At 40.9% G+C, this 22,875-nt stretch overlaps 2 protein-coding genes across 2 annotated transcripts; both read right to left on the bottom strand.

Annotated features, from left to right (window-relative positions):
• Positions 1-16,900: 16,900 nt before the first annotated feature.
• On the bottom strand, positions 16,901-19,440 carry LOC138906671 (uncharacterized). Its single transcript, XM_070196061.1, has 5 exons — positions 18,980-19,440; positions 18,563-18,811; positions 18,075-18,409; positions 17,738-17,955; positions 16,901-17,410 (listed from the first exon to the last, which is right to left on the bottom strand). The coding sequence occupies exons 1-5, from the start codon at positions 19,438-19,440 to the stop codon at positions 16,901-16,903; spliced, it is 1,773 nt and encodes a 590-aa protein (XP_070052162.1).
• A 1,923-nt stretch (positions 19,441-21,363) lies between these two features.
• On the bottom strand, positions 21,364-22,578 carry LOC138906670 (uncharacterized). The gene has a single exon (XM_070196057.1). It carries the CDS (start codon positions 22,576-22,578, stop codon positions 21,364-21,366), a length of 1,215 nt encoding a protein of 404 aa, XP_070052158.1.
• Between the last annotated feature and the right edge of the window lie 297 nt (positions 22,579-22,875).

The following is a 22,875-nucleotide window of genomic DNA, read 5'->3' as shown; positions in this document are numbered from 1 at the left end:
TGCTCGAGAATAAGGCCTTCATTGCCCGGCGTTGGAGCCTGATTATTCCTCAATTGATTCGAGGCAGGTACAACCGCATGAGGTGATTTAGAGTAAACTCTAGCCCCTCGGCCTTGCTAGAGAAGAAGCGCAACATGATTACTATGCGCCATAGAGAGGGGTGGATTTGGCCGAGGTTGACCTGATATCTCTTACAGAGATCAATAATCACTGGGTCGAGGGGACCCAATGTGAAAGGGTAAGTGTAAACACTTAGGAACCCCTCCACATAAGTATTAATGCTCTCTTCGGTAGCAGGAATTTGCACCACGACCTCGGGACCCCAGTTCCAGTCCCTCTTCACGGCCTTGAGATGGCTCTTTGTTATCGAGCACATGTACATCGACACATGCTCACATCGGCTCGGGATCGATGAAGGGTTTTCGACTTTGAAGTCGGATTTTAGAGTACACGGGCCGGGAACATACTCGTAGGGAAGTTGTTCCACCGGCGCCTTGCTGCCGGACGGCCGGGAATAGGAGCAAGAAGTTTTCTCCTTCTGCGGTACGGTCTTTGAGGTTTTTGCCATTTGTATAAGTAAAGAAGAGCGAAGGAAGATGAAAAACTAGTGGTTTCGGTGCTAACGAAGGTGGCTCTAAAGATGGCGAAAAGGAGGACACGAAAAGAGTGAGAAAAAGTAAAGTTTGATTCAATGAAGGAGAGGGTATTTATAGGCTCACGACGACGGTTCGGTGGCACAAGTGGCCGACCGCTAACTGACAGGCATTAATGATTTGGGGAACTGAACCGACGAGACGTTTCGATCACATCCGTCACTTACATCATTAGGACGATGTCATGATCGAGGTTTCGGAAAATCAAGGTTCAAACCATTTCTTATCATTTTATTGCAAGAAACTCCGGGACTATCTATGTACGGTCGAAATTGGGCATGTCCAATTTCATAGGCACAAGGAGCTGCCTCGAGAGTAAACTCGTAATAGATCAGGCTCGAGCTTAATGGTAGAGTATGAAACATGAAGATCGAAGTGCTCGCTGAAGATCGAGACCGAGTATGACCGACTTCGAGTAAGGCATAATAACGGAATGGTGAGATATTAGCAACCGACTGAAGATCTCGGCGGAAATCCCGGAAAAGATCGAATCAAGCGGTTATTGATGCCAATCATAGAATTTGTTTCCGTTATTAGAATTGTACCTTATTTAGAATTCCTCTACTATAAAAAGAGGGACCCCATTCATTTGTAAGGGGGATTGATTCACTGATAAACATATACACATACACTGCTGTTTTTGTTTCACTTACTATCTATTACTGCTCATCACTGTTTATTTTCTGTTCTTTATCATTCTTGTTACCTAACCTCAAGACCATCTCGAATCGAAGTCGAAAGCACTGCCAGAACATTGGTTCGATTAATTTTACTATTCAGATTATCTATCTAATTCTTTGTTTATCAATTAGTATTGGATTAAATCATGTATCCTTGAAACCACTAAATAAGTTTAATTGTTACTCGAAATTTTAGGGTAAACAGTAACATATTAGCAAAATAAAAGGTTATATTGATTATTTAATATTTTCTTTTCTGAAACTATTTTTTAACTTGTTACTCAAATAAAATGGTGGTCAAGTGCAATCCAATAACATAATTCTAATTAAGAAAAAATATGTATTGTCTAATTATGATCATTAAGGACTAGTGCTGTCGAGACAGAAACAATGAATGAAGGCCAAATGGGTTTGGTTCAAGTCCTTTTAAAAAGAAAAAAGATAAATTTTTGCACGCCCAAGTTATTTGATTTCATTTTCCTAAAACAATAGAATAGCCTAGTTAAACAACATCGTATCAAAACAAAAGGTTATACAGATTATTTAGTATTTTCTTTTTAATATTATTTTTCAACTTGTTCTCAAATAAAATGGTGGCCAACTACAATACTCAAAGTAAGAAAATATTTATTGTCTAATTATGATCATTAAAAACTGGCGCTAGCGAGACAAAGAAACAAAGAATGGAGGCAAAATGGGTTTGGTTCAAATCCTTCAAAAAAAGAAACAACATATGTTTCTAGACTCCCAAGTTATTTGAATTCATTTACCTAAAACAATTACAATGAGAATGAAAAATAACAGTTTCTTACATAAAGCTCTTGGTGTTGAGACACAAAATCACCAATTTCTTTGTTTCTCAAATCTCGATTGTTTAATTAGCCATGGCAAAAAGGAGTAAGGGTCGCCAAAAGGTTGATATGGTGAAGATGCAGAACGAGAGTAATTTGCAAGTGACTTTCTCTAAGCGTCGTGCTGGTCTCTTCAAGAAGGCTAGTAAACTTTGTACACTATGTGGTGCTGAAGTCGCCCTTGTGGTATTTTTCTGTCACGACCCAAACCACAGGCATTGTGATGGCACTTAATCTCTAAAACTAGGTAAGGTGATTATAATAACAATTTAAGCCATTTTTTAGAACATACAAATTAATACAAGTGTCGAAACCAAAAGCGGAAACAAATATAAATAACCTCCCAAGACTGGTAATAGTGAGTCACAAACTCTAACTGAGTACGTGCAGTGATCCCCAGGATCAAATATACAATATTGTTCGAATAAGAGTGGACACTACAATAAAAATGCAAAGACTCCAAGGGACTGCGACGACAAAACAATACTACCTTGAATCCTTGCGATCACACTCTAATCTTTGTCCGAATCCGATATCTCGAATACCTTGCTCTGCACAAAAATATGCAGAAGTGTAGTATGAGTACACCACAGTCGGTACCCAGTAAGTATCAAGACTAACCTCGGTGGAGTAGTGATGAGGTACAGTCAAGACACTCACTAGTCAAATAACCTGTGCAATATAGCAGTATAAAATAATACTGAAAAACAACTAGCAGTGATAGCAACAAAAATCAACCAGTGATATAAACAGTAAGGCAACAAGAACACCATAATTATTACTCAAACGAATAAGGAATACAAGTACAACCAATTAAACAAGTCCTTCAAATATAAATCTTTCACATATAATTCTTTCGAATAAACATCTTCCGAAGATATTTCTTTTAAATAAAAGTCACTCTGTGACACCGCATTTCATAATCATAAATACGGGTCTCATCCCACTTTTATATTTTCATAACACGGATCCCAGCCCATTTTCATATTTCCGTAACACGGGTCCCAGCCCATTTTCATATTTTCACGGCACCTCGTGCTCATATTTCTATTAAAACCGTATGGACAACTCACGTGCCAATAATAAAAATCTTCATATCTTCCCCGGCACCTCGTGCTCACATTTTATATCTGTTGCAGCGTGCAACCCGACCCATATAACATAATCTACCCGGCAATAGCCACAGGCTCACGATTTCGACATAGATTAATCTATTCTCAAGTTTACCGAAATAACAAGACAAGTTGCACAAGATATAAGAATAAACACAAGGAAAATCACAACATCACATAAAAATTACCAACACAATAACCCCACATCATCACATAAAAATTATCAACACAATAATCCCACACCATCACACATCACCCTCGACAATAGCCACCCGTATCACTCCTATAATAGCCGCCCTTATCCCTTCGCCCTGAAAATATCAATAGCCACGCTTATCACTCCGTATAATAACCACCCTTATCACTCCACTCAGACAATATCCCAACATACATAACCACAGTGAAATGCCACCCTTATACCCACATAATATCAACAGTTGAATGCCACCCTTATATCCTCATAATAATAACTCAAATCACACAACAATTTACACGAACTATTATCATGACAACACAACACAATCAATTCATATTACAATTTGCCCAATGCCCACAACCAAGTCCAATGATATAGAAAATCAATAAATTTCTCAAAAAATAGCCCAAGGCTCCATACAACGTATATAAAACCTCAAAACAACAACAGAGATGGAAAAGTAACTCAGCTTAGGACAACACCTTTATTAATCTAAATTTTTAATAAATATAAATTAATGCCTTGTTTTAAACTTATTTAATAATCATTTGCAGATAAGGATTCCATATTGAATTTAATTCCAAGAAAATTATCAAATTCACAACACATGGAATTCACATAAAAGCCCAAGTGACAATAACACCAAATTATCATATAAAATACAAATTCGACAAACAAGAAATGGGGCATGACAATTCAAGAATTTACTAAGTTCCAACAATTATCCAATTTAATACATAAGGGCGTTTGCGAATTTCAACCGATATAATTTTCACATATAAATCAAGTACGTACTCGTCACCTTGAGTACACGGCTTTATATCACACTATTTACACAAAAGACTCAATACCTAAGGGGTAATTTCCCCCCACTCAAGGTTAGGCAAGATACTTACCTTTTTGAAGTTATGCCGATATTCCAAAATAGTCGTCTTTCTTGAATTAATCCTCCGAACAACTCAAATCTATTCATATTTGTCATGACCCAAAATCCAACTAGTCGTGATGGCACATAACCCAACTCGCTAGGTAAGCCAGTTAACCACTAACCAATTCCAATAACAATCAATAAAGCAAATAAGTAAAGAAATGATATGAATCTAATACAATTCCAAGAACTGGTAGTACAAATCATGAGCTTCTAAGAATAGAGTTTACACAGCTGAAATGGAACAAATACATAGTCTGTTTGAAAAGTACATAAACAGAGTTTTATAGATCTAAAGCTACCAGGAACAAGAGGAAGCTACAACCGGGACGCAGGTACATCTTCAATCCAGCTCCCATCGAACACAGCAACATCAGCAGTCCATATCTGCACGCAAGGTGCAGAAGTGTAGTATGAGTACAACCGACCCCATGTACTCAATAAGTAATAAACCCACACTTAGGTTGAAAGTAGTGACGAGCTAACACGAAGGTCGGGTCCAATACTAATAAACCACAACTCAACATAACAGCATAGTACAGGTAATAAAAGAGGTATCTCAGAAATAGAATTCTCAGTTTGTTCACAGTTTCAAAAAATAGTCACGCTTTTCAAGTATCTTAGTGAAACCCAAATCTTTTACCGGAAATGCCAAAAATACGAGTAAGTTTGAAAACTGTAATTTTTCCAAATATCCTTACCACAATAAATAAAATATTTCATTTTCTTTCCAGATAGCAAGTATGAAATACCTCTCTATGCCCATATATCAATGTGTGTAAAAAGTCATGAATGATGTGATACTGTACAGCATGAGAAAAGAAAATGCATCTATATGCATGTATGTCATGTGTGCATGGCAATGCCATGTATCTCAGAGATAAATCATGTACTCACACTCTCAGAGTACTCAATCTCACTGTCTCGCATCCTCTCTCAGTATGCTCAATACTTCGCACACTCAATCACTCAATGTTGTACAATACCCGTTATGGCGTGCAGCCCGATCCACGTATATATAGTCGACTGCGCTCACTGGGGGTGTGCAGACTCCGGAGGGGCTCCTACAACCGAGGCGCTATAATCCGCATGGATAACTCATGTGCTGTACGGACAACTCACGTGCCATAATATCAATATCTGGATCCGCACGGACAACTCACATGATATAGTATCAGTATGTGGATTCGCACGTACAAGTCACGTGCTGCACGGACAACTTATGTGCTATAGTATCAATATCATCACAACAGGCCCCCGGCCTCACTCAGTCATCAATCTCTCCAGTCTCACTCACAGGCTCACAATGTCATGAAACTAGCCCGACAACAATGATATGATGTATCAATAAATAACAACTAAGACTGAGATATGATATGAATGCATAAATATGACTGAGTACGAAATATCAATAAAATCAGTGAGATGACAGTAAGAAACGACCACTTTGGGTCCAAACAGTATCGGCATAATGCCTAAACATGATATCTAGCTTGATTGACAACTCAATTACTTTATCACGCGGTGAAAACACGGATATCAACAAAATAGGACAACTATACAGTGCCATAGAAACAATAGAGTCCCAATTCACATGCTGCACGCCCACACGCCTGTCACCTAGCATGTGCGTCACCTCAATACCAATCACATAACACGTATTACGGGGTTTCATACCCTCAACACTAAGATTAGAAGAGTTACTTACCTCGAACAAGCCAATACCAAATACCGAGTAAGCCAAGCGATGCTCCAAGGATGCCATCACGCATGTAGCGAACTCCGAACGGCTCAACACTAGCCAAAAGCAACTCAAATACATCAAATACAGCCCAAGGAAACAATTCCAAATGATAAAGATTGATTCCTCAATCAAAACCCAAAACCGGCCAAAACTCACACCCGGGCCCGCGCCTCAAAACCCTATAAAACTCACAAAATCCGACAACCCATTCAATTATGAGTCCAACCATACTAGTTTCACTGAATTCCGACTCCAAATCGATGTTCAAAACTCAAAAATTCATATTATGAAACTTTAGGCCAAAACCCCCAATTTCCTCTTTAAAATTCATCAACCAGAAGCTAAAATCGAAGATAGATTCATGGAATATAACCAAAACCGAGTAGAGAACACTTACCCCAATTCATATGGTAAATATTACTCCAAAATGTGACTCAATCCGAGCTTGAAAATGTAAAAATGAAGACAAAATTGCGAACCCTTGTATATAACATTCTGCCCAGCACATCCGCATTTGCAGAGATTTCGTCGCACCTGCGACCACCGCTTTTGCATAAACACTTCGTAGTTGCGCTGCCCAGCTTCCTCACCATTTCTTCTTCTGTGACTCCCTGCCCGCATCTGTACCATCGTAGGTGCGGAAATCCCATCGCACCTGCGACCTCTGCTGACACTCTCCAACTCCGCACATGCGCTCGAGCTGCCGTACCTGCAGCATCGCATATGCGCCCAAATCTCCACTTTTGCGGTCTTCCTCGCCCATCACTATTCTCGCATCTGCGATGACTTTGTCGCTTCTGCGGCCATCGCACCTGTGTAAACAAACCGCAAGTGCGATTATACCAGAACCAGCAGCCTTCAGCTTTGCACATGAAGTGAAAATGATCTGAACCTTGTCCAAAACTCATCCGGGCCACTCGGGACCCCATCCGAATATACCAACAAGTCCAATAACATAACACGGACCTACTCGAGGCCTCAAATCACGCATATCAACATCGAAATGACGAATCGCACATCTAATCAAAATCTATGGACTTTGAACTTTCAAATTCAATAACTCGTGCCGAAACATAGCAAATCAATCCGGAATGACTTCAAATTTTGCGCACAAGTCCCAAACAACATAACGAAGATATTCCAATTCCCGGAATCACAATCCGAATCTGATATCAAAAAGTCCACTCCCGGTCAAACTTTCCAAAATTTCAACTTTCGCCATTTTAAGCCAAATTCCACTACGGACCTCCAAATCACAATTTGGACGCGCTCCTAAGTCCAAAATCACCCAACGAACCTACCAGAACCATTAAAATTCCAATCCGAGGTCAAATGCTAAAAAGTCAAACTTGGTCAACTCTTTCAAATTTAAAGCTCCCTAGTTGAGAATCATTCTTTCAAATCACTACCGAATAACCTAAAAATTAAAACCGACGATTCACGTAAGTCATAATATATGATACGGAGCTACTCATGCCTGTAAACTACCGAGCGAAGTGCAAATGCTCAAAATGACCGGTCAGGTCGTTACATCCTTCCCCAATGAAACATACGTCCGTCCTTGAACGTGTCCAGAGTTGTTCTCAAAGCCATCAAACTGTCGTGTAACCTTACCATGCACATACCCGGGTCACCCTATAATATACATGCCCGACAACACAACATAATATAAATTTCTCAATTTAACCTAGCCCACAAGCCTTCGAATCCAATTTCCAACATCTACAATTTCTTATAAGATATGAATCTTGCAACCTACATATTGTATAAGTCTTAACAAGCTGTACCAAAAGCCTTAACCGTAACTCATATACTCAAAACTCAAATACCACATAACTCAAATGCTCGAGGCAATGATTTCTAATCACAATAGCTGCTTAAAACAACCGAATGCCGGTAATAAACCCCATATCAAACAAGACTCTATTCAAAAAAAACCCTCTTACACTGCCAATGATGGAAGAAACATGCAGAACTCATATCCATTCATCATATCAACAAGTCATGGTACTCTGTCTCCTCTGACAAGAACTATACCAAATTTCTAAGCCGACTTTCGATATTATCTTTCCAACCGTGCTGTAATCAATTCCTATAGTATCCATTCTAGGTCTGGCAACTTCATCTTATCAAATACCAGGTACTTTACTGACATGCCACACCAATACTATCTAAAGCCACAACTCGTGCAAGCCGTGCACTAATAAGCAACATTCCAAATGTACTCAATCATAGAAAAATGACCCAGACAAGAGAACCGTCCCGCAAGCTCAACGGTTACCACCCCAACGCAATGCTAAGAGCCTATCACACACCGTAGAACCATAACACACAAATGTAACACAAGGGATCATATCTCAACATAACTCTGCTGCAATGCATTACCCTATCCAAACACTGATCCATATGAAATACCTCAGTCACCGCGCTCAAAATCAATAACCACGCGCAATCCGACATCAAGTACTCAAAGTGCACTACCATAACCATGGAGAAACAAATGAAACAATGCCACACAAACCCGAAAGAACATAACCAATGCGCAATCAATCATGCATCACCCAAATACCCATCTCGCGCAAATTCCGCCATAAGGCCCCAATAGAACTGCACCGTGTGTGCATACAACCAACGAATCACAACTCCTCATAGCATAGAAGAGTAACTCACAGATCATTTCAGAACACGGATAATCTTAACAACAATCGAATGGCACATCCCTCAACAGTAGCAGTATGGAGCCAACCAATCCGGCTCGGTGTAGAATACACATCCTTATTTGACCTACAAATGGACTCCCAAATCAGCTCTAGTCACCCACAGATAGATAAATAACCCTCCGAAAGTCCACAATGACTGAATCATAACACATACTATCATCTGGCTAGCTTCGGCCACAACTTCACAGTCCACAACCATGAAACAATCTTCTCCTGAGAACTCCCAGCCTCCAAATCCATAAAACACATGAATCACCATATCGTATTCCATCTCCACCGCCTGAATGTCTAACACATCTCTCATACACGATCATCCCACGAGGAATACTTCTAAAATTATTCCGTGCCATATAGTCATCTGAAACCGTCCATGCTTCCAAACAGAACTATGATCCCGGTCAAGTAAATCTCAATCCCACACAACACACCACATATACCATGCCATCATATGAAAATTACGAGAACTTCATAGTCCGCTCCGAGTCACAAGCAACTACATACTCAATTAGCCAAGGACCTTTCATTTGATTTCATCCAGGAGAAATTCACTATACACCACATGCTCCTCACGCCAGCAGGAAATATACCCCTCGAACCTTGGTAAAAACAATTGAGAACTCTTCGAAACCAATTTGCACATAACCAAGCTATCTGAACCGAATCTCTCTAACTCAACCCAGCCACGCAGTTTACCAAGACCCAAGAGCATTGCCACGAAACACCTGTAGAGACTAGCCACGTCATAAGTACCCAAAGAACCGATCATACCCAACTAGTACCACGCTGTCCTATTTCTCCAAGTCCCTTCCAAATTGCCTTCAAATTGATACTTCTCCTTGTTGGAGCACCACGATCCTTAACCAAAATTTACCACACAATAGGCCCTAGTATAAAACCACCACGCCTTAAGGCCCATAAGCCGCTGACTTCCCTCTTAAGCACCCCAAAGCACCACAACCGAGATACCCACTCTAAAGAGACCTTATGTGAACCTAAAACTGTTTTCTTCACCTTCTTGATACTAAAATGCATAATCCACAATGATATAAAAAAGCCACAAGTCTCGACACCATCCCATGCAATATCAGATCCTAGCCATATACCAATCTGAAATTCTCAATTTCTACATATAATTCTTGAATCCATTAGAACCATTCTCGAGAGTCATCCACTCTACTAAAATCTAAATTGAACCGACCAAACGGACCGAACGACCTATGCCCCATTAGTATACCAACACCCAAGGGAGTAGTCCACACTCCTAAGCAATCGAGCAAATTCCTACTCTATGTACCCTACATCCTTCGCGAATAACTACTTAATTATTTTATGAATCCCATATACCCATAGAGCATAATACAACCTGTATCCAAAAATTCCTTTACTCGAGTCATCCTCGATCTCGACCTCTGCAAGTCATAACTGATTCACCGGTATACCCCGAACAGAAACCAATATGACATAAAACTATGCAAATAACTCGTCGATAGCAGACTCCCCCACTTGGCTCAAAGCCATAGAACAAAACAGTTAATAAAATCATGATACCCATACTCTATTACTGCCAGAATCCCACACTGAAATGCAACTAAATCCTTCACAAGCCCATGTAACACAAACTATATAATACCTCAAATCGTCTGCAAAACTCGCATTCACCCTTGTAATAGTCAAGCTAACTCCCACAAGCGATCAAAACTCAAATTTCAACATATAGCATTCACTGGTAAAAAGAACTCTCTACAAAACATCATAAGGACCATACAACCTCAGGACACCTCGCAGGAGATAACCCGCCGATGTCGCCCAAACTCACACCACAAATATCGGTAGTGAGGCGGTCGAAGTAATAATAAAACCCAACGCAAGTCGGGGTCGAATCCTCAGAGAGTTAGGATTGGGACTAAGTATATATTTAGTGTAATTGTACAATATGCCTTAGATTACACTTCCACATTCTTGTTTGTTATTTCTACTTCTACTTTAAACTATTGATTGCAATTATAAAACTAGGAGACAATATTTTTGGTTTCTGTTGTTTTTCAAATGATAAAAGATCTAGGATCGTGCCTTCCACCTAGGTGGTTACCTAATGGGTTGAAAACTCTAAGACAAGCCTGATTGATCGGGGTTGTAATATAGTAATCACACGCAATTACCCACTCTATACCTCTCGGTAGTTTGAGTGGTTTTGCCCAATTTCGCTTTCTCAAGTCCAAATGGGTATTGCACAAAACAAGTGATAAATACTCAAGTCGGGTCTTACTATCTCTAGATTCAACCCTTTAATTAGGTCTATCAATTTCTTGGGTTCACCCAATTTCTTGTTAGCCAAGTTTTCCTAGACTCAGTTTCTCTTTCTCAAGTAGAGACTAAGTCAATTAGGAATGAATCAATGTTTGCAACCATTAATGCTTAAATTCAAGCAAGAACTAGGCTACATATCACTAACCCAATCACAAACAAGTCCTAAATCAAATACCCATTAAGTACCCACACTAGGGTTGGGCGACAACCCTAGCTAGAAATTTAGCTACTCACGAAAAATGAAGAAATACAAGAAGAAAATGAAGAAATACAAGAAGAAATTAAGATAGAATGCATAATAATTAATTAGGGAAAGAAAATCTAATATTTAGAAGCTAATCTAGTACAATATTACTCAAAACAATAAAGAAAAATGGCTCAGGTGCTCTCCCAAAACAAAACTTACCCTAAAATGAGAAAAAGCTCTATTTATACTAACATGAAAATATATGACAAAAATGCCCCTGTGGAGATTGTGCGGCCGCATAATTATGTGTGCGGTCTGTACAGCGAGACTTGGCTTGACAGGTTTCAGTTCTGCGGCCGCACAATTCGGGATTGCGGCCGCACTCCTTCAACTACTGCAGACCGCACATTTGTGAGTGCGGCCGCACTCTTGCTTCTGCGGCTGCACAATTATAGTGTGGTCCACACTCCTTGATCTTAGGCTCTGGCTGTGTGAAACATCTGCGGATCACATAAAAATGAGTGCGGCCATGCTCTTGATTATGCGGCCGCATAAAAATGGTGTAGTCCGCATATTTTCTTGAATTTGAAATCCCATCTCTATGATCTTTATCTTCTATGGCCGCACCAGAATTGTGCAGTCCGCACTTTACATGTCACTTCTTGTCAGAGGTTTTCTTCATTATCTGTGGCGGCACTCAATATTGTGCAGTTCGCACAGTGCCCTTTTAGCCTTGTTTTTGTCCTTCTCCAATATTACTCCTTCTTGAGTTGATTTTTAATTCCTTAGCTCATATTCTAACACTCCTGCAAGCAAGCATATTTCGTTATATTTCGGGAATACCTTTAAGCAATTTTGAGCTAAAACGCAAGTAAAAGAGTGCAAATAAGCAGTCAAAATTCCTACTTATCAACTCCCCCAAACTTAAGCTTTTGCTTGTCCTCAAGCAATTAAGGTAATTCCCACCGCCACTAGAAAAAGGGCTATTTCAGCTGGCCTAAGGTGAATCAATCACACATCAATTGGGACCAACAATTACCCACAACGCGAATAAATTATCAACAATGCAATGATTTGACTTTTTGAGTACCATAGTTCTAATGTGACACTAGAGCATCAAGAGTTGACTTTATTCATCAAGGAAGCTCGTTCTTTCATGTAGGTCATTGTGGATCCCAAACTCCTCCTTTACTCTCCATTAGCAAATCTCAATTTAGAATGCAACACTCAATTCATGGATAGTGAAATGTTCGTTCATCTCTCTCAAAAGAATGTCACAACTACGGCTTTAAGTACCATACGCTTTCCCCTCATGTAAATCACCACTAATGCAAGCTCACTCAACTTGAAATAACGTGGGCTTTTTGGGATGAAATGAAGGCTTTTTGGATCATGGTAGGACTTGATGGACTAGAATGGGTCATCTTTCCTTAAGCACTCCATTTTCTCTTTTTTGGCTCATGCTTTGTCGACTCTATGAGTCAATTTCTTTTTCCTCGAGGGAACTAGAGAGACGTAACGTCACTCTTTCTTGATCATGACATTCATTTATCTCCTTTTCTATTTACTCCATGCCTTTCATCCTTACTTTTCTTTGAATCCCTTCAACTTTTTACTTTATTCACTTTCTTTTTGGCATTTGTTTTTTGTTCTTTCTTTCTTTTCTTTGTCTTCCCTTTTCTTCATTTCTTTCTCTTTTGTGTACCTTTATATCAATTTCAAACTCCTCGTCTCCCCCCCCCTAAACTTATGTTTTTTCCAATTGTTTCTCAAGAATACTAAGGAAAGATCGGGTGCCAAGAGAGGGTCATTACCAAACGAATAAAAGCTTGTAACGTGGTTATTGAAAGAAAAATGGCTTAGGCTCAAATGGGTTGACTATGGATATCACATTGGTAGGCTATGGAAGATTTCAAATTTCAAATTGGACATGGGAGAGCCTACAATCATTTCTCAAGCCAAGCTACACTTAGAATTTCGCCTAGAAAAACATTCGGGGCAAGTTCTAGACTATTAGCATGGGTACTTGGACTTGCAATTTAATACCTCACCTCTCACGCTGCTAGATTGCTAAAGAGAATGGAGTTGAGGGCCCACAATAACCCTAGTTGAGATTGCGAATCACAAATGGCTCGACTAAATCACTCGATGACTGCTTAAGTCAAAACAAGAGTCAAAACGTCACAACTAGAGCTAATTTCTGCCAACAACTTATTTTTAACCATAAGGTCGTGGGTGAATGTGTTGGTACCAAGTGAAGTATGTTAGAGACCCTTTTATTCATTACTACTACTTCTTGCCTAAACATAAAAGAAAATGGACTCAATCCCTTAAGAAGGTTGTCACGCCACATATCGTTGGGAAGAGCCACCCGGTTCACACAAAATCCACCTTTGGAAAGAACCATGGCATTAAGAAAATCAAAGGTTTATTGTTCACTCAAACGTAAAAAAGAAGCTAACAAATCAAAAAGAAGTTACTGAAATAAATAAGAAGTTATACTACTAAGAAAGACAAACTAAAGAAGCTAAACTACGGAAAGTAAGGCAAATGAATATACAAATCGAGGGGAAAATGAATATAAACATCAAGGAAAGGGGAAGAGTATATACATAACCAAAGAGAAAATAAAGATAAAAGAAAAATAGTATAGGAGTTGTTACAGACCAAATGTCAATGTCAAATCAATCAAAATAGACCAACCCCCGAATAAAAAGGAGCATTGTCCCCAATGCTTATCAAAAATAAGAACAAGAAGGGGTAGAGAGTTAAGAGAACTCCCTATGTGGTCTCAATCTGCATGGCATCCTCAGCACCCTCAGTCTCCTCTAGCTTTATCTCATCAGCACCTGGATGAGGGACAATAGGGTTGCTAAGCATCTGTATCATCTCCTCAGCGGTGTGGGGTAGTCACAACCGGCTCCTCAGACTAGCCGGTTGCTGCCTTTGCCGCCTCGGGTACAGCTGGTGCTGCATGTGCTTTTGGAACTGCTGGTGGTGTCTCCAGGAGTAAATCCGGTGTTAGATCTCCGGTAGATGCAACCTTGGTAACTGTTGTTGTCAACTTATCCACCGACTTCTTCGAAGCTTGAGACTTCCGCATTTTCTTGACCTACTTGCCCAACTCCTCAATGACATCCCCATGTGCCACCCGAGTCTCCATAATGGTCTTTTGGTTGTCCAGAATCTTCTTCAATGTTTCCTCCACTAATAGAGGTACCTGTGATGCATCCTTGGCAGAAGACTATGCTGTAACAATACTGGATATGTCAGACAACTTTGAAGTAGCTGCCTGCATCCAGTTGTAGAGACTCGCCAATGTCTGGGACACTTGCAACGCAGTTAGTGGATAAGTAGATGAAGCTGGCACTTATAATGGAGCCGATGGTCTGGAAGAAGAAGGTGGTGGCATGTCTGTTGTCCTGGTGTAAGGTCTGTCTGCCGTGGAAGGCATAGCATCTGTGGAAGGCTCAGCACCTGAATTATTACCTACTACTGTTGGCTCCTCAGACTGGCCAGCGGAGGTAGTTGCCTTACCCTTGAACTTTGGGTTGTTAGAACCCTATAGGCAGTACCATGAGAAAGGCTTCTTGGCCTTTAACTTAGTATCATACTGTCTCGGCTCCACCTTTTGATCATTGAAGTACTCTGTGAGGAAGTTCGGGTAAGGCTAGGATCTCTCATCCTTATGGACAACCAAAATGATGTTGGTTGACATTATAGCACCCACATTGATCGGGTACCCAGGCATAATCGAAGCCACTGGGACTGCTCAGGGAAGTGGGAGGTTGTTCTCATTCAAGCACGGGTCAATACAGCTGCACATGAAAGTCTGGCACCCTCTAGCTTCAATGTTTAGGGTGTCCCGGACTATGGGAACCCCTGCTGTGAGCCACGAGGGTGGTTGTCCTCTAGCAGCCAAAATCTCAGCCAGCCACGAGTGAGCTGCATCACCCATAGCTAGCTTCTCAAGATACTGAACAACTTCCACTTCTTCAAACCTCACATACTTGTTTAAGTAGCAGGCATCGAACTTGATTTTCAGATATCGCACTTTGGTTATCTTGGTGCCCTTCTTGATGTGAGCCACGTTTGCGTACAATTCTTTGACCAAGTGTTCATTTTCATTTAAGACACTTTGGTTGAGCCACTTCCACCCTTTGCGCTCGTTGAACTGTCTAAGGACATTTGGATTATGAATATCTAAATCCTTTAGTAAGAACTGTCGCTCAAGTGTGAGCGATCTCTGGGGCCACAATTCCCAGAACATATTGAAGGCTGCCAAGCTCACAAATCTATCCTCCCATATCTCCTTCTTCTTTGTCCTCTCAAAACCACCCACTTGAGTGTCTTCCCCTCTACCGTCATCTGAGGGATGTCATCATCATCATCAACATTGATTGGTGCAGCCAGGGCATTTGAGGAAGAGGGCTAAAAATCATGGCTACCCTCTTCCGAACCTTTATAAGAACTAGCAGCGGAAGATGATTCATCAACCAAGTGTAAACTTCCCTAGACGGGAGATACTCACTGGTGTCTGATGATTCAGGGACTCTGTTGGCCATAGCTTTCTTGCTTATCACTCTCTGGATGGCTAGTGGTAGGTTACTCTTGCTTCGTCCTCGGCCTCGGGAGGGTTCTGCCCTCCCTTTTGATGAATCTCCTCTACCACGTGATCTAACAATTGTTTGCAATTATAACAATAAGAATCAGTTAAAGTTCAGGTTTTCTTGACCATTAGGTTTTCTTGACCAATCCGTCTGGTTGGCATTGACTATCTTTGACAAAATACTCTTTATCTACTAGTTGGAGACTTCAACTTATCCGCTTGCTTGAGGATGGTAGGGGGTTGATGCTTTCTGAGTGACACCATACTTTGTGAGTAAGGTATCAAAAGCCTTGTTGCAAAAATGTGAACCCCCATCACTAATAATGGATCTCGGGGTACCAAACCTCGTAAAGATGTTCTTTTTCAAGAATGCCACCACACTCATTGCTTCATTGTTAGGCAAAGCAATGAACTCAACCCATTTAGATACATAATCCATCGCAACTAGATTGTAGGTGTTCCCACATGAGCTAACAAACGGACCCATAAAATCAATACCCCACACATCGAAAATATCTATCTCCAAAATGGTGGTGAGAGGAGTTTTGCCATTCATCACACCGCTTGACAAGCTCACTAGAATCCTTGTACAGAGTAGGCCAATAGAATCTACAATTCAAAACATTTGCCCTCGTTCTTGCTCCACCATGGTGATCACCATACGGTGAACAGTGGCAAGCCTCAAAAATACCCATTTGTTATTCCTCCGGCACACATCGTCGGATCACACCATCGGTACATATCCGGAAAGATACAGCTCAACCCAATAATAGTCAAGGCAATCCCGTTTGAGTTTCTTCATTTGGTTTGAAGAGAACTCATTCGTTATAATGCCACTCACAAGATAATTGGAAAAGTCGGCAAACCATGGCAACCCGATCATAGAAATGTCTAGGAGTTGCTCGTCGTGAAATTAATCATTTATCTCAAGGCCATCATGTGGCCTCCCCTCCTCCTGCAATCGGGACAAGTGGTCCACCACTTGATTCTCACTACCCTTGTGGTCTTGAATTCGTAGATCAAACTCTTGGAATAGAAGCACCCACCGCATCAACCTTGCCTTAGAATCCTTCTTGCTCATCAAATACCGAAGCGCCGCATGGTCGGTGTGAACAATCACCTTTGTACCCATCAAGTACGGGTGAAACTTCTCCATAGCAAAGACAATAGCAAGTAGCTCTTTTTCAGTCACTGTGTAGTTGACTTCGGCATCATTCATGGTCTTGTTTGCATAATAGACCGGATGGAAAAATGTGTTGATACATTTCCCAAACACCGCTCCAACCGCCACATCACTTGCGTCACACATGAGCTCAAAAGGCAAGCTCCAATGCGGTGCGGTAATAATAGGAGAAGTAGTCAACCTGAACTTAATCAACTCGAATGCCTTCATGCAATATTCATTGAAATGGAACTTGACACCCTTCTCCAAAAGTTTTACACAAAGGGTTCACCACCTTAGAAAAATCCTTGATAAATCGGCGATAGAACCCCGCATGACCAAAAAAGCTCCTCACTCCCTTCACGAATGTAGGGGGAGTTTGGAGATCACTTCAACTTTGTCCTTATCAACCTCAATACCATGCTTTGAAATCTTGTGACCGAGGATAATGCTTTTCTCGACCATGATGTGACATTTCTCCCAATTCAAAACCAAGTTAGTGTCCTCACATCTTTCCAATACGTTGTCCAACTTGTTCAAGCATTAATAAAAAGAATTCCCAACGACAGAGAAATCGTTCATGAAGACCTCAAGATTATCTTCCACCATATCGGTGAAAATAGCCACCATACATCGTTGAAAAGTCGCCGGTGCATTACATAACCCAAATGGCATCCTCAAGAATGCAAAGGTACCATATGGACAAGTGAAAGTGGTCTTCTCTTGGTCCTCGAGAGCAATAAAAATTGGATTATAGACGGCGTATCCATCCAGGAAGCAATAAAAAGCAGGTCCGGCCAACCTATCTAACATTTGATCAAGAGATGGAAGCGAAAGATGATCTTTCTGAGTGAATTTGTTGAGCTGGTGACAGTTCTTGTGGGGATCAATTCATTCTTGTCATTAGTTATCACAATCATGCCACCTTTCTTCGGGACACATTGCACCGGAAAAGTCCATGAGCTATCAAAAATGGAGTAAACAACCACGACATCCAACCACTTTATGATCTCCTTCTTCACTACCTCTTGCATTTCTTCATTCAATCTTCTTTGACGCTCCACAGAATGTTTGGCATCCTCCTCCAAAATAATCTTGTGCATGCAAAAGGCGGGGATTATACCTCGAATATCCGCCAATATCCAACCTATAGCTTTCTTCCTCTTTTGGAGCACCGCTAAAGTAGAATCTACATGAACGTTAGTCAAGCAAGAGGAAAGAGAAACAGATAAAGTGGAACAAGGGCCAAGAAACGCATACCTGAGATGTGAAGGCAAAGGATTTAACTCCAAAGTGGGAGGCTCCTCGATTGAGGGCTTTGTTGGAGGAGTCTTCCGGTTCTCAAGATCTAAGGACAATTTTTGGGGTTCATAAATATATGAACCCAATCCTTGAAAAGCATTGACACATTACACAAAGCCTTCCTTCTCATCTTCATCATGATTGAGCAACACAGCTTCCAAGGTATCCTCAACATTCATCACAGCACTAGCATTATCAACAATTACTTCGGTCACTAAATCCATGAACGAACATACTTCGTTGCCATTTGGTTGCCTCATCGATTTGCACACATGGAAAACCACCATTTCGTCACCCGCCCGGAAAGTGAGCTCACCGGCTTCCACATCAACAAGAGCCTTCCCCGTAGCAAGGAAAGGTCTACCCAAGATAATAGGTACTTTGTAGTCAACCTCACAATCAAGGATCACAATGTCCGCTGGAAGGATGAACTTATCAACTCGGACTAACACATCATCAATAATTCCCAATGGCCTCTTCATAGTCTGATCCACCATTTGCAACCTCATAGATGTGGGTCTTGGTTACCCAATTTCGAAAGTTTTGAACACAAAGTAGGGCATCAAGTTGATACTTGCCCCCAAATCACATAAAGCTTTGGCAAATTCGGCGCTCCTAATAGTGCAAGGGATTGTGAATGCACCCAGATCTTCCAATTTATGGGCCATTGAGTGCCCAATAGCACTCACTTGATGTGTCATCTTGATAGTTTCACAATTCATCGACCTCTTCTTGGTGACCAAGTCCTTCATGAATTTTGCATAACCCGACATTTGTTCTAGTGCTTCAATCAATGGTACATTGATAGATAAAATCTTCATCATGTCAATATACTTTTTAAATTGGTTCTCACTATTTTGCTTTGCAAGCGTTTGAGGATATGTAGGAGGAGGCCATGGCATTGGTGCCTTAGCCTTTGGCACTACCAGTTCCGGTATGTCAGTCACGTGCTCCCTAGATGGGTTCACTTCTTCTTGCATCTCCTCCATATTTTCATCAATATCAATTCTCACATTTGTGAGTATGGCCGCACTCTCTGATCTCTGTCTTCTGCGGTCGCACCAGAATTGTGCGTTCTGTACTTTACATGTCATTTCTTGTCATAGGTTTTCTTCATCATCTACAGTCGTACTCAATATTGTGCGGTCCGCAAAGTGCCCTTTAAGCCTTATTTTTGTCCTTCTCCAATATTACTCCTTCTTGAGTTGATTTTCATTTCTTTAACTCATATTCTAACAATCCTTCAAGCAAGCATATTTCATTAGGTTTCGGGAATACCTTTAAGAAATTTTGAGATATAATGCAAGTAAAAGAGTGCAAATAAGGAGTCAAAACCCCTACTTATCACCCGCCTGCTCTGCCTCAAACTGACTTCTATCTATACCCTTCCACAATCACGACTACTACACAATCACTTAATCTTCTTGATTCTGAAATAGACAACAAGACATGAGAATCTACTTCACTCCATAACTAAACAACATGAGAGATCCCTCAACACACCCATAACTCGAGACCATACGCCAAATCAAGACAGAAATCAAACACCCCATAGTCCTTGCTACATCTCAAGTAAACTCTTCTCGTCACATTCGAACAATCTAAATGCATCTCGCAGTCATATCATACTCACCACATAATGATTCTATCGCTCATCAAGCCACAAATTCCACTCATAGGAACACTACCGGACGTATAAGTCCAAAAGCACGTGCCCACATAATCAAAATCTCTGAGGTCAAGCCACCGTCAAAACCTGGCCTCAAGTCCTCCAGACTGGCCCATCATCAACATGCCAAAATCACATCTCGTACCTCAACATGGAATCACAAGCCGTCGGCACATAGCAGATACCGAGCGCTCACATGCGCGTATGAATGTGTGGAAGGAATTCAAAGAGTTACGCTTGAAGCTGAATCAATGCCGCACAATAAGGAAAGAAAGATAGGAAGTTTGTCCTAAATGTCATGTAGCCTCTCGAAGATAGGTATGGACATCATCATACCGATCCGCAAGACTCTAGTAGACACTTGCTCATGACTTATAGAACCTATGAACCTAGAGCTATGATACCACCTTGTCACGACCCAAAATCCAACTAGTCATGATGGCACCTAACCCAACCCGCTAGGTAAGCCAGTTAATCACTAACCAATTCCAATAACAATCAATAAAGAAAATAAGTAAAGAAATTATCTGAATCTAATACAATCCCTAAGAACTGGTAGTACAAATCATGAGCTTTTAAGAATAGAGTTTACAAATCTGAAATGGAACAAATACATAGTCTGTTTGAAAAGTACATAAATAGAGTTTTATAGATCTAAAGCTACCACGAACAAGAGGCATCTACAACCGGGATGTAGGTACATCTTCAATCCAGCTCCCATCAAACACAGTAACATCAACAGTCAATATCTGCACGCAAGATGCAGAAGTGTAGTATGAGTACAAGCGACCCCATGTACTCAATAAGTACCAAACCTACCCTTAGGTTGAAAATAGTGATGAAGTAACATGAAGGTCGGGTCCAACACCAATATTCCACAACTCAACATAACAGCATAGTACAAGTAATAAAAGAGGTATCTCATAAATAAAATGCCTCTTTCTTTGGGACACATTGCACCAGAGAAGTCCATGAGCTATCGTAAATGGGGTAAACAACCTCGGCGTCCAACCACTTTATGATCTCCTTCTTCACTACCTCTTGCATTGCTTCATTCAATCTTCTTTGCTGCTCCATGGAAGGTTTGGCTTCCTCCTCCAAAATAATCTTGTGCATGCAAAAGGCGGGGATTATACCCCGAATATCCGCAAATGTCTAACCTATAGCTTTCTTCCTCTTTTGGAGCACTGCCAAAGAAGAATCTACTTGTACATTAGTCAAACGATAGGAAAGAATAAACAGGTTAAGTGGAAAAAGGGCCAATAAACTCATACCTGAGATGTGAAGGCAAAGGCTTTAACTCCAAAGTGGGACGCTCCTTCACTGAGGGCATTGTTGGAGTAGACTTCCGGTTCTCAAGATCTAAGGACAATTTTCGGGGTTCATAAGTATATGACCCCTTTCCTTGCAAAGCACTGACACATACCACAAAGTCTTCCATCTCATCATCATCATGATTGAGCAACACAACTTCCAAGATATCCTCAACATTCATCACATCACTAGCATCATCAACAATAACTTCGGTGACTGAATCCACGAATGAACATACTTCGTTGCTATTTGGTTTCCTCATCGATTTGCACTCATGGAAAACCACCTTTTCGTCACCCACCCGAAAAGTGAGCTCACCAGCTTCCATATCAACAAGAGCCTTCCACGTATCAAGGAAAGGTCTACCCAAGATAATAGGACCCTTGTAGTTAACCTCAGAATCAAGGAACACAAAGTCTGCTAGAAGGATGAACTTATCAACTCGGACTAACACATCATCAATAATTTCTAATGGCCTCTTCTTAGTCTGATCCGGCATTTGCAACCTCATAGATGTGGGCCTTTGTTGCCCAATTCCCAATGTTTTGAACACGGAGTAGGGCATCAAGTTGATACTTGCCCCCAAATCACATAAAGCTTTGGCAAAGTTGGCGCTCCTAATAGTGCAGGGGATTGTGAACGCACCCGGATCTTCCAATTTCGGAGCCATTGAGTATGCAATAGCACTCACTTGATGTGTCATCTTGATTGTTTCACAATTCATTGACCTCTTCTTGGTGACCAAGTCCTTCATGAACTTTGCATAAGCCGACATTTGTTCCAATGCCTCAACCAATGGTACATTGATAGACAAACTCTTCATCATGTCAATATACTTTTTGAATTGGTTCTGACTATTTTGCTTTGCAAGCCTTTGAGGGTATGTAGGAGGAGGCCTTCGCATTGGCACCTTAGCCTTCGGCACTATCGGTTCCGGTATGTCAGTCACATGCTCCCTAGATGGGTTCACTTCTTCTTGCGTCTCCTCCACATTTTCATCAATATCAATTCTCACTTCGTCATTAGCTTGAACCACATTGCTTGGAATTTCATCTTCTTGAACCACAACATCACCATCCACAATTCTTCTTTGATTTGAGGTGGTTTCATCTCCACCTTTTCCACTTCTCGTAGTCACGGCCATAGCATGTCCTGTATTATTCCCACCCTTTGGGTTCACCACCGTAACACTTGGTAGTGCCCCCTTAGGATGAGTGTTTAATGCTTGTGAGATTTGGCCAAGTTGAACCTCCAAATTGCGGATTGAAGTGTTGTGGGAGGCTAATTGAGCATCGGAGTCAGCATTTTTCTCCATCATTTCTTTGAACATATTTTTAATCCGTCCCATCTTATTATTAGAAGAGCTTGGCCCTTGAGAAAGATAGGGAGGTGGATTTCTCGGTTGTTGGAACATCATGGGCCTTTGAAAATCCGACCCCCG

The sequence above is a fragment of the Nicotiana tomentosiformis genome, chromosome 1 (assembly GCF_000390325.3).
Source record: "Nicotiana tomentosiformis chromosome 1, ASM39032v3, whole genome shotgun sequence".
In the NCBI taxonomy this organism is placed as follows: Eukaryota; Viridiplantae; Streptophyta; class Magnoliopsida; order Solanales; family Solanaceae; genus Nicotiana; species Nicotiana tomentosiformis.
Note: the sequence above shows the minus strand (reverse complement) of the source record. Positions and strands in the feature narration are given on the sequence as shown.